Source organism: Anopheles darlingi, chromosome 2, assembly GCF_943734745.1.
Source record: "Anopheles darlingi chromosome 2, idAnoDarlMG_H_01, whole genome shotgun sequence".
Taxonomy (NCBI): domain Eukaryota; kingdom Metazoa; phylum Arthropoda; class Insecta; order Diptera; family Culicidae; genus Anopheles; species Anopheles darlingi.
In genome coordinates this window covers 16,509,592-16,522,091 of record NC_064874.1, presented here as the reverse complement: position 1 = coordinate 16,522,091, position 12,500 = coordinate 16,509,592, and the positions used below count along the sequence as shown (strand labels likewise).

General features: G+C 47.5%; 5 protein-coding genes across 5 annotated transcripts; 3 read left to right on the top strand and 2 right to left on the bottom strand.

Annotated features, from left to right (window-relative positions):
- Positions 1-77: 77 nt before the first annotated feature.
- LOC125952704 (alpha-soluble NSF attachment protein) lies at positions 78-3,454 on the bottom strand. Its single transcript, XM_049682342.1, has 5 exons — positions 3,205-3,454; positions 2,624-2,810; positions 2,404-2,535; positions 1,997-2,317; positions 78-1,917 (listed from the first exon to the last, which is right to left on the bottom strand). Exons 1-5 carry the CDS (start codon positions 3,294-3,296, stop codon positions 1,768-1,770), a joined length of 882 nt encoding a protein of 293 aa, XP_049538299.1. The 5' UTR covers positions 3,297-3,454; the 3' UTR covers positions 78-1,767.
- A 122-nt stretch (positions 3,455-3,576) lies between these two features.
- LOC125959883 (GPN-loop GTPase 2) lies at positions 3,577-4,707 on the top strand. Its single transcript, XM_049692869.1, has one exon. It carries the CDS (start codon positions 3,776-3,778, stop codon positions 4,685-4,687), a length of 912 nt encoding a protein of 303 aa, XP_049548826.1. The 5' UTR covers positions 3,577-3,775; the 3' UTR covers positions 4,688-4,707.
- Positions 4,708-4,795: 88 nt separating this feature from the next.
- On the bottom strand, positions 4,796-6,618 carry LOC125959882 (serine protease inhibitor 77Ba). Its single transcript, XM_049692868.1, has 5 exons — positions 6,393-6,618; positions 5,994-6,193; positions 5,631-5,910; positions 5,192-5,554; positions 4,796-5,108 (listed from the first exon to the last, which is right to left on the bottom strand). Exons 1-5 carry the CDS (start codon positions 6,573-6,575, stop codon positions 4,827-4,829), a joined length of 1,308 nt encoding a protein of 435 aa, XP_049548825.1. The 5' UTR covers positions 6,576-6,618; the 3' UTR covers positions 4,796-4,826.
- A 1,432-nt stretch (positions 6,619-8,050) lies between these two features.
- Positions 8,051-9,257, top strand: LOC125951847 (elongation of very long chain fatty acids protein AAEL008004-like). Its single transcript, XM_049680926.1, has 2 exons — positions 8,051-8,517; positions 8,605-9,257. The coding sequence occupies exons 1-2, from the start codon at positions 8,263-8,265 to the stop codon at positions 9,151-9,153; spliced, it is 804 nt and encodes a 267-aa protein (XP_049536883.1). The 5' UTR covers positions 8,051-8,262; the 3' UTR covers positions 9,154-9,257.
- A 1,018-nt stretch (positions 9,258-10,275) lies between these two features.
- On the top strand, positions 10,276-11,230 carry LOC125951764 (elongation of very long chain fatty acids protein AAEL008004-like). Its single transcript, XM_049680786.1, has 3 exons — positions 10,276-10,354; positions 10,415-10,605; positions 10,670-11,230. Exons 1-3 carry the CDS (start codon positions 10,294-10,296, stop codon positions 11,228-11,230), a joined length of 813 nt encoding a protein of 270 aa, XP_049536743.1. The 5' UTR covers positions 10,276-10,293.
- Positions 11,231-12,500: the final 1,270 nt, after the last annotated feature.

Here is a 12,500-nt window from a genome sequence, read left to right as displayed (position 1 = left end):
GATAAAACGCATAGCAATGCGGACCGGTCGGAGATTCTACCTGAGGAAACAATAGCGAGCGACACAGATTTTATGTTTGTAGCGTTGATTTTATTTTATTGACTTCATTCACGTAATTTTGTTATTGCAATTCAATTGGAAACATGTAGTCGTTAGTATAGTTTGCATTTTGCTAATGTTTTCTTTTCGATTTGCCACTCTGCTGGCAGCGCCATTCTGGGCCACTGCTCCGCTGTCGAGACGGCCGCCCCATTCCCATTCTGCCGCAGTGGATTCAATGGTGTGAAGCTTCGTTTAGGAGAGGTGTGCCGTACTTTAATGAATGAGGGCACCCTGCGTTGGAGTATGATTATGCGCCCATTCTAGTTGACCTTGTTGAGGTTGGCTTGTCATGGATACTGATGAAGCACTCGATCACCATCCGTGAGAAGGTGCTCGCGCTCATTCTGATGCAATCCAATCCGATCCCAACCGCTTGTTGGCTGGGCCTTTCTGGGGGCTTTCTACTGGCCAATCCGAGGGTTTGGGCTTCTGACGGGCCATTGCCTAAATCTAGTAACAAGTTGATCTTCGATGCTAGTAAGATTTCAGCTGACTGTTTTTTTTCTTCCGCGGTTCAGTAAGATGTAAGATAAATATTGGTTTTTTTACCGTGGGGTTCTCGTATGACTATACCCTTCTGCTGTCGGAGGATTTGCTAGGATCGATTTGCTGCAAATCCAATATAATATTATTTTAATGCCCACCTGATTCGTCTACTGCTACGCAACGCAAAGGGGCATAATATCTATCTTTCACTGCACTTCGTCTAGCCTAATGTAACATATCTGTGTAATTTTGCTGCAGACTGCAACCTCAGTTGCCGGCATCGGATTTTACGCTCAATTGCTCACCGTTTGCAAAGCCCGCTGAAAAGCGTTCAACACCTCCGAAAGCACTAAATAGCCCTCCGCCGTCTACCTTTCGCCCGAAAACGATCGGGCCGGTGAAGGAGCGCACTAAATAATATGCCGAGGAGCGAAATCCTGATCACATGACCATCGTACAACCGTTCTAGTTAATGGTAATGTTGTGTATGTCTGTGTCTACCGGTCATCATCCCGTGTGCTCTTCGATGGAGAAATTCATAATATTTGCATCGTCCAATTTGCTCTCGCTGCCTACTTAGATTGGTAATGTATATAACGTCTTAATAGCTAAGAGTAGTGCAATTTAGTAACAAAAACAAGAAAATACAAAAAATAATAATGGGAGCCTGCTGGATAGCCTGCAACAAAAATTCCACCGGACGCAACGGAAATAAAGGGAAACGGATGATGGGTAAACGGTAATGTTCAGGATGCCAAAATATACAAATCACGCGATAGGCAGCGGCACGGGGGAATCATACATTAACGCGAGTGTTCGATATCTTTACAGGTTAGTCTGTTTAGCGAATAATCACTATCGTACATAGAGACAGTACATGGGGATAAAATGTGTTTGATTTTTCCTTTTTTTCTACGATTTTGTGTGCTTGTTTTCCAGTGGGATAGACGTATGGTTTAAAACGAGTATGCACTCCAAAACTGGTGAGAACGCTGGGCTCCCGAGAACATGCGCAAGAGCCCTGCGGTGTCTGCCTGCAACCTCGATTTGTGATCGTTTTCTTTGTGTATGTGTGTGTTTCGGGAAATAATTGTGTCCTCTAAGCACGGAGAGCACATGAAAAAACAAAACAAAAACGTTAAGAATCACACGCGGATCAGCGAGCGGTGCTCGAACACTTTATCGCAGATCTGGGTTATCGTTGGCTTGCTTCTTGATTCTGAGCAAGATCGTGGTATACCACTGGTCCAGCCTGGAAATGCTGTCGTACTCCTTGACCGCTTCGGTGAACCCGTCCACATTTTGTTCTTCCAAGTGTTCGCATAGCGTCTTTAACAGAAGAGAACAAAACATATTCAAAAGCACGTTCGCTAGCATATCCATTCAGATACCGGTTTGAGATGCTCACCTTAACCAGCTTGTACTCCCGCGAGTCCTGGAATGCCGGATACTGTTGTGCGTACTTCTCCATGGCATGCTGAGCATTGAGCAGATCGACACTCAGATGACAGAGCGCAGCACGGAAGAAGTACTCCTTGGCGCTGTACTTGAGCAGCGAGCTGTCGAGGCAGGAACCGGCAACCTGCTCGTAGATCTGTATGGCCTTCTCGTAGTCCTCGAGCTGGGCCGCATACTGTGCCACCTTTAGCATGCACTTGTTGGCGGAACTAGTCGATTCCTCGCCTTTAAAGTAGTCTGCCGCCTGTTCGTAGTGCTGCACCGCTCGTTGCTATGGCGATAGAGCGAACGTCAAAGTTACATGCCAGTATGAGAAGCCGCCGTCTACCCTTCCCCACGACTGCACCAAACACTTACCAAATCGTTGGCTTCGTTTTCATACATCTCAGCAATGCTCTGATGGTGTTTGGCCGCCATCGTAAAGCGTCCCATGTCGGTGTAAATATCGATCGCCTTCAACAGGCAGTTGACGGCTTCGTTTGGATCGGTCTGCAAGAGGCAAAGTGAAACTTGTAGAACTTGATAGGGCGTACCAGGACAGCAGCCTGTCCTCTGGGGCCCACGGATGGTTCATTACTTTTTTGTAACAGTTGGAGGCGTCGACGTAGTTCGTGGCTGCGTCATGTCGACTGCCGGCCTTGGCGTGCAGATTTGCGGCCTCGCAGAAGGCCGACCCAGCCTGACTCCACTTCTTGGCCATTTTGAACATATTCGCCGCCCGCGTATAGCATTCCATCGCATCCTCCACTCTGTTCGAGCCACCCCTGTATCGTGGAGAGAGAAGAGAGCGGTAAACGGAAGGGTAAACCTCATCAGGCAGGGTGGGCGAGAAGAGAAAACGAAAAAACAATGACGACGCAGAAGATTAGGGGAGGTAAACGGTATTGATTGTCCCAGACCCGCGTTCCTCACACGACCGCGGCGACACACAAAGACCTCGCTTTGTCCAGGCGCTCTCCAGGGACGACACCCTTTGGAGAAAACAACATCTTCCTGCGAGGAGAAACTGCAATCGCACCTCAAACAGAGGTCACCCCTTTTCTGTCGGGTGCAGTTCCGTGACTCACGGCTACTCGCTTTCCCTCCGCAGCTCCGCCGCGTATTTCTGCATGCGTCAGCTCTTCTCCGGGATTGATGAGGGCAACGGAATTGACCTACCCGAATAGCGACCCGAAAAACCCTTTCGATGAGTTCAGTTTTTTCTCCGCTTCCGCTATCAGCTGCATCGCTTTCTGCTCGTTGTCGGCCATTCCGGAGGGTTTCTTTATCGCACTGAGGTCACGGAAATACTTTCTTTTCACCGCACGGAGATATTCCAAGGATTCTGTTCACAGCACTGCAGCAAATTGGGAAAATTCTGGACGAGCAAATTGTGTGTTATTGATTTTTCAGCTCCGTCGACATTTTCGAGCACATGCCGTGACGGACAACTATTCGAGCAGTAACCATGTGTGTGTGTGTGCACGCACTACTCGAAAAGGCTAAGCTGGCGAACGATTTTTAACGCGTATTCTAGCCATTATTCCGTAAAATACGTGGAAATGTGATCTTTCCGGCGAAAATTGTGTCCTGAAGAACTCCCGTGTTTCTAGTGCTCTCATTTCCAAGCGATCTCGGGAAGCTGCTCGAACCGCCGGAGTTGCATTCGAGCAGTAACCGCGGAACCGTTTTGTTTACAAACCGCAACCTCCGGAAAACGCCGTTTCGTGGAAAAGTGGCCGGGAAAAGCATGGAAGGCAGGCTGGTGAAGCTCCGGACGCAGTCCCCGCAGTACGGCCAACTGGTCATTGGTCCCCCGGGTGCCGGCAAAACGAGCTACTGCCACCGGATGCAGCAGTTCCTAGAGAAAATCGGGCGCGGAGTCGCGGTCGTGAATCTCGATCCCGCCAACGAAAATATGCAGTACAAGAGCGCCGTCGACATCATGCGGCTGATCACGGTGCAGGACGCGATGCGCCAGTTTTCCCTCGGCCCCAACGGAGCCCTCCTCTACTGCATGGAGTTCCTGGAGACGAATTTCCAGTGGCTGCTGGACCAGCTGAAGAGCGTCGACTGCAAATACTTCCTCTTCGACTGTCCGGGGCAGGTGGAGCTGTTCACCCACAACAATGCGCTGAAAAACGTGTTCGCCAAGCTGGAGCAACTCGGGTACCATCTGTGCACGGTGCACCTGGTCGAATCGCAGTACTGCGCTGAACCGCACAAGTTCATCTCCTGCCTGCTGCTCTCTCTACACACGATGTTGCAGATGGGACTGCCGCACGTGAACGTCCTGAGCAAAGCGGACCAGCTGAAGAAGTGCGAAGCTCGACTACCATTCAGCGTGGAGTACTACACCGAGGTTCTCGATCTGAACTACCTGCTGGAGTGCATGGACAACAGCACGATGAGCAAACAGTTCACCAAACTGAATGCCGCAATCGTCTCGATGGTAGAGGACTACAGCTTGGTGTCGTTCCTGTTACTCGACTCAAACCGCGAGGGCAGTCTGCTGCGATTAAAGAATGCCATCGATAAGGCGAACGGCTACGTGTACGGAGCCGGTGAGGAGAAGAACGTCAACACGCTACTAGCTTGTGCCGTTGGAGCGGAAACGGAAACGGAGCGCATGGAACGTGATCTAGATCCTTACTTAAGTTAACGCAAACTGGCTACGGAATTACAGATTTATTTATAACTAAAACCCCATACTGTTGCTGGACGATGTTTCGTTTGTACGCTTGGTCAGAAAGAATTGCACATAAATTTGTCCTTTAGCAAACTTTGGCTGCCCTTTCCCACTACTGATTGTCGACCAAATTCGGCTTCTTCACCTGCCCCGCGAACAGTATCGTGCGCTGGGGCCGATCGACGATCAGAAAACCGAACGGACGATTGGCGAGGAAGCGTGGTGGGGTAGCCTTATTGGCGAACACACCGGTAGTGACGGCGGCCGCCGTGGTTCCCTCCTCGTTGACCACTAATTTCGACTGCTGGATGACACTGCTCAGGTAGATCGCGTTCAGTTCGGAAATCTTGGTAAAGTTGGCAAACCCGGAGTCGAATGCTTCCTTGATTCCCATCTGAAATGATATCCGTTTAACGGTGGGCTTGAAACTGACTACCAAAAGACGAGGGCACGAGGCCACGACGCCACGATGCTTACCTTTTTCAATATCGGTATCAGGTTATAGTCGGAACTGAACTCAAAGCGAGGCAGATGTACCTCCACCTCATCATCGTCAAAGTCGATGAGGCTTCGGTCGAGCTCCTGGAAAACGCGATCCATATCGTAATTGACCAGCTTCCGGATCACCTCCACAAGCGGCACACCCTTCCGGGGCATGATCAGTAGCATGCTGAGCCGCTTATCGGCCCCGTAAGGCAGCTCCAGTATTTGTGCATCCAGATCCTTATAGCCAGCGAACGGGAATATTCCTCTTTGGAACATCATTTCCACCATACCGATCGGACGATCGTTCTCATCATTAAACGGCACTTGCGTCGTGAAGGAACGATTGAACGGAATCTGGATAGAGAGGAAAGAATTCAAAATACCCTCATGTTATACTCACACTTTACAAAAAAAACAATCGTTCGCTTACCGTCCACTGGCCCTGGAAGAACAGCGCTGAAAGCAGAATCAATCGCGCTTCCTCTAGATCACTCTTCTGTATGGCGTTCTTGATGTTACCATTGGTGGCATCCGATACCAACCGGTTGATCCGCTCGTACGATTGCTGTATCTCGGCGAAGTTCATCGGCTGCAGCACCCGCGGGTCATAGAACGTTTCCAGGCTATAATCGAAATCCTTCGACACTGGCCGATTCTGATCGGTGATGACGTACTGTACCGTGGCCAGCTGTACATCGCGATTCGTGAAGCTGAAAAAGAGTTGGGCGGGTGTAAATTAACGCCTCTGTCTGCTTTTCCCCAGCCACCTCTTTGGCTACGCTCTCCAGCTAACCTGAAGCTTTGCGTGAATGGTTTGTAGAAGGAGCGAATTTGATCCTGCGCCTCTATATTGAGCGCCGTCAACAGTTCCTGCAACGTCAGCCCGGACGCGCCCTCCGTCACGAGAGCTAACAAATTCCAGGCCGAGAACGGTGACACGATGATGTTGGTCGTCGTAACGTTCGGATTAAAATCCACCAGTTCCGTTACTTGCTGCGTGGATCCACGTTGGCATTAGGCAAAACCGCATGGACGCATATAAAATTTGCACAAAAAACACGTTAAACACTGCTACTGGCAAATCAATGCCATACGCTCGAAGGAAGGTCACCCCCCGACCCCCGAGTCGAGAGCGAGATCGATCGAGAGATCAAGATCATGACCATGGTCATCAGTGGATCTCGTAGCTTACCTGGTAGAATTGTAGCGCGAATTTCTGTGCACTACGCTGCAGCTTCTCGACTCCGGTTTCGTAGCTCGGCGAGACCAACGGGGTACTTGTGGCTGGCTGGCTGCTCGCCGTCTCCTGCTGGCCACTCGTGAATGTTATCAGCAAACAAATGACCGCACACCCGCTAACTGCGAACCGTCCCATGCTGTTGGACTGTCTTCAGAGGAATAACAAAGCAAGCGATGGGTGCTGCTGCCTCTGCTGCTGCCCAGTGTGAAGCCGATCGTCATCCACACTCGAGCAGCACAGAAACCGGTATTTAGATTCCGGTTTCGACGGCGATTCCAGCCGCCGCCGTCGCGCCGTATCGCGAGACATTCTTCGGTTTTTCGATATACGACCGGCAACGGCGACGGCGGCCTTCTACCTATTATCTAATGCCGCCTTTTTGGGGATTTGAAATATTTACCTTGCCTGGTCATACCTGCCACGGTCGAGCGCATGCAGGACGTTCATAGTGCGATTGAGCAATGGTCAAACAATAATGGGACTTTTTTCATTGTATTTTTTTTGGGGGGATTCCCAACAATGCTACAGAATCAACCGGATGAAGCAACTTACGACACAGCGCAGGACACGCTTCTTGCGCTGATTCGCTTCACAAGGTCATGACCTACATCGTAAACTGCGAACGCATCGACTGCATTTCTAGACGGTTTCAGTACAGGCCAAAGAGGTGCAACTGCAACTGATAGTTAAGACATAGCTGCAGTAATACACAATTACAATGCACTCGGGTGTACTGGTTATACCGGAAATTTATCAGACTGGAATCGATATCGATGTACAGGAATCGATGCATTAGTAAGACTACTTCGAGAAGCTGAGCTAGTTTTTCCTCTTGAAATATTTACGTGATCTTATGTTAGACATCCGATAGGTTGATCTTCCAGTGCTCCAACTACACAAACGTCACAAAAATCCTTAGCCTATGCTATTAGCGCCAATAGACTACATTCAATTTGTTCAATGATATCCAGGAGTCATATAGACTGTGGAAGCCATGCGGCAGTTGGCAACGATTCTTTAACATCAAGTCGCTGCAGGCGCCAAATTCTATTCAAAAAACCAAACAGTTACTTGGAGAGAATAATTCAGTAACAGGGCTTCGAAACAACTATGCGAGTTCATTGACCATCGTTCAAAGGGAGGATATGGTTCTAACGTGGTGCAACCCGTAAAGGGTTGAGTATAACAAAAATCGCAATACTAGAATCGACAATGCACCCAACAATGAACTTCCTTGTCAACACATTTTTAATATACTTAAACCGATAATACGGATACCTGTAAACCTGGCAGAATGTATTGGTATCGAGGCTCGGTTTTGTAGCTGTGGAAGATCGTGAATTGTTGAATTGGAAACCACTAAACGGATCACTTAGTCAATGATCGTCCTCCATCACTCATTGCCGCTGTGTAACACCATTGCACATGTCCCATGTAAATGACCTACTCCGAACCAATCCGTTGACGATGCGTCTGTTGGTGTGATAACAGCCGATTACCCATGTGGTTCTAACGAAAGTATACGCGCACTCGGTGCACCCGTGAACGTTCTCGTTAAAACGAAAGCGTTGATTCCGCAAGGGACACAGTTTCTAAGTCGCGATCGCGGCTAGCAGTAGGTTCCTTTTGTTGTGGTGCCAGGAATATCTATGCACATAGTAGAACGCTTTAAAAGGGACTTTGCCCACCCAGCACCGGCTCAGAGTTGTTGTGCATTGCGCTGAAGTGCCACGTGGCAGACCACGTTGTTTGCCGTTGGCTTGGTTGCCATCGATCACCAGGGTGTAGACCAACGAGTTCCGTCTTCGGTCGGTTGTCGAAGATGGCACTCCTTTTGCGGCGCATGTACGATGTGTATCACGAGTATCTGATAGAACGGCGCGATATGCGCAGTGTGAATCTACCGTTGGGCGGAAGTCCCTGGCTGCTCGCATCCGTGTTGGCTCTTTATCTGTACGTAGTTCTTCACGCCGGACCACGCTTTATGGCACACAGAAAACCATACGATCTCCGGAAAATTATACGAGTGTATAACCTACTGCAAGTGGTTGCGAATAGTGTTCTGTTCTGCTGGATTGTAAGTACACCGAGGAACATCGTAGACGGGTTGCTATTGCCACTGAGTGAAATCGATTTCTGTGATCTCTTTGCTTTCGTCCCATAGGTTTTCAAACTCTTTTTCGTATACCGCGATTACAACTTCTCCTGTCAGTTGTGCCGCTTTACGGAGGATTACCGCGGCATGGAGGAGATGTATCTGAGCTATGCTTACTTTATGTTGAAAGTTGTCGATCTTGCCGATACGGTATTCTTTGTTCTGCGGAAGAAGCAAGCTCACGTCTCATTTCTGCACGTGTACCATCATACGGCGATGGTAATCGGGACGTACTTTGGGCTACTGTACGTCCCCGGTGGCCATGGAATCATGCTCGGCATTTGGAACACGCTAGTACACGCGGTTATGTACTTCTACTATTACCTCTCGTCGTACGGTTCCAGGTACAGCGGGTGGTGGAAGGAGCACCTTACGCGGATGCAATTGTTGCAGTTCATTCACCTAGCCGTACACTTCGGTGTTCCGCTGTTCTTTAACCGCGATTGCAAGTATCCACGCTTCTGGATGGGGATCGGCTTCCTTCAGGCACTCGTCATTCTGGGCCTCTTTACCGACTTCTACATTAAATCGTACGTTATGAAGCGGAAAAAGGCCTAGCTCAGGGCGCAGGGTAATATTTAAAAAGACAACATCGTACAAATATCATGGCCATGTCAAAGTGTCACTAAAATCAAGACGAATTAAAGGAAACAAAAACCACAAAAAGCTCCAAAAACCAAGTGTTCCATTAGTAAGGCGAAGGTTACATGGAATTTGGGGTCACAATTACAATTCCTGTGACAAAAAGGAAAGAAAAAAAGAAACATCCGAATGGTCGAACAGTTCGATCGGTCCTTTGTGTTCAATGGAGCGAATGGATAAAATTAGGTAAATTATTCAACAGCAGAGTTGGATCAACGGGGAAAGTTGTGTGCTCGTAGCAATAACAGGTGGGCACGATCGACTTAAGGTACCTACGGGCCGTCGAGCCGATCGACATTTGTCGCAAGTCACAAACACCTCTTCGGGGTAGCATGAGCCAGCAAATAATAGGTCTGACCATGACTTGTTAGAATGCGCTTTATGTAGACGGAGACGTTGAACCGCGGTTCATGCAGAACAGTGGTGGTACGCTCATGCAGATGTTGGCTCTGTTATGCTGTCTCTTGTGTATATGTTGTAATGCTTCTTTAATTGTTACTATTGGGGACAATGTCCCATCAACGGTCAATTTGTAAGTGTTGCTTGCTTACTATTTGCCACAAGTGAACAACTTACGTTTCTCACACACCAATGTGTGTTTTAATTCATACACATGTTTCTATTAATGTCCATCCTCATTACTAATTAGTACAATAACAGTCAAGCGATATAATTTGGTCAGCAAATAATTTACGTGTTATAAAGATGGTTTTTTTTAACAGTCCATGCAATCATTATGTTTGCGTTCACTTCAAGGTCGAACGAGCGACACACCTGGAAGCATCTGCTTGGCATTTTGGGCCAATAGGTTAGAAAGGTGTTTGCAAAACAGGCGCTACAACGGTGTGCATACCGCTAACACTTACTCCGTAGCGTTCGCACGTACTTGAAAGGTACATTAAACTTTCCTCTTTAGCTGGACATCTTAGCCAGAATGGATAATTAATTTGGGTAGGCACACTTGTGTAGGTAGATTATATAGCCGGTTCCCTATCAGTATTTATTTAGAGGTGCTACGGTAAAGAATGCTGAGAGCTGCCGAAGTTCAGAAGTAGGATGGCTTTCCTTTTGAGTTCTGTGTACGACGGTTACGTAAAGTATCTCATCGATAATGCAGGTAGAGGAACCAGTGAAGTAACTCGACACGCTTGTCTGATTCATTTGTGCTTGGTTGTAGATGAACGGGTTCTTCGTCTGCCGCTGTTACAGTCCATCTGGACAGTTCCGACCATTACGGTGGTCTATCTCTTCTTCGTGCTTAACGTTGGTCCCAAGTTGATGGCCAATCGCAAACCGCTCGAGATACGCCCGCTGATCATCACCTACAATCTAGCGCAGGTCGCAGCAAATCTGGTCGCCTTTACACTCGTAAGTTTCCCCTGAAAACTCGTACCATGAACTGGATTGTAAGTGGTTGCATCTAATCAAACAGGGTCTAAAATATCTGCGAGACTATAACTACTCCTTCGTGTGTCAGCCGGTGCAGCAGATCGAAAATCAACAGTCGCGTGCCGAGCTGCGGTTGGCGTATGCTTATTTTCTATTAAAAATTCTTGATCTTGCCGATACAGTGTTCTTCGTACTAAGGAAGAAGCAGACCCACGTGTCCTTTCTCCACGTGTACCATCATGCCATTATGGCGGTTGCTGCTTCGCTCATTATGCGCTACTTACCCGGAGGTCACTGCTTCATACTCGGATTGCTCAATACGTTCGTGCACACGGTTATGTACTTTTACTTCTTTCTCACCATCTACCGTCCTCAGCTAACACGCGGTGCTAGCTGGAAGCGCTACATCACAGTGCTACAGATGGCCCAGTTTAGCTATCTAGTGTTTCACTTCTTGCGCCCGATCATACTTGGTATTGACTGTGGTTATCCGCGAGGGATGATGTGGTTTGCGGGCATACAGAACGTGTTCATGCTCATGCTGTTCAGTGATTTTTATAGGCGCACGTATCTGAGAAATCCGGTGAAAACGCGTGCCCAGTGATCACTAGATAGATGCCGTTTTGACGGAATTGACCATAGGGTCCTTAAACATAAAAAAGTGATGAAATCGATTGAAATAAAGTGCGTATACCGGACACAGCAGGTCGATACCCAGCAGGCAGTGAATCATAAATTAAAATCCACAAAATAAACACGAATAGTCCCCCACGGTGGCGTGGCACGAAGGATTACGGTGAATTTCCTATAGTTACTGTTTCGAAAGTAAGCATTCTTTAGCAATTAAATTTGAATGGTGAATGATTTGCTTATCTACAAGTCTCATGTTTGAATGTAAAGCAAATCGAATAGTCATGCAAGCGTTTTTTAGTTACAATACCTTTATTTAATAGTGTTTTTTTTAGTAAACACTGGCGCCATTTCCATTCTTCCAAAACGTTTAAAAACGAAAACCGTCTTATATCCAAGTTCAATACTGTATCCAACTTTTACCACCATGCCTAGGAGCGGCTATACCAGCTACCGTTTCCCCATTTCCTGCCGTTTGATTTGTATTTCTGCTTCAGCATACTCGCCGCGCGGATCACTTGGTTTAAAAACAGGTCCTTACGATGTGGCACGTTCACGTGCCGCAACCGAATCCACCGTCTGTCATTTGTTGGCTCTCGGCTTTACACTCTATTTCCTTTCTGCCTTTGTTTCGCTCAATATTTCTACGATGTAGGTTTTGCTAATCACTTCATCGTCAAACAATGATGAAGAACTTTGCACACAAGTATTGGTTGTTTTCTGCTAAATTTCAGTTTAATACCTTGGCTTCGTACCACTTTTGTTTAATTTCATTTTCCTTTTCAGACTACATGTGAGGGTATTGTTTTAGGATTTCCTTTATATTTGTTGCTGCATTTGTAGCGTTATATGTGTGGGCCATGTTTCGGGTTGCCATTCAAATCTGTTTCATGTGGCCTGCGGTCAGGTTGCATTGCTTGAGGCATCTGATAAACCAGTAAGTGCTTGCTGCCCGCTCGGTTAGTATATGATAGTGAATAGTGCAGGTAAGTGTATGGTCAGTTCTTTCTCGGTTAGTGCACGACTGTGAAGAATTCTTTCAGCACATCCTATGTTGGAAATTCTGCTGCATCTTGTGCATCTTGAAAAGTGGCCTCTGATAAAAACGAAGATGGAACATGTGTAGCTATCCTTACAAGTTGTTGTTGGCTTCACACAGAAGGGCCTTCATAAGGGTTGGAATATATTTGATGAACATAATTGTAGTGTTTCACAGAAGGCGTGCTTCATTAAAAAAAAAAAAA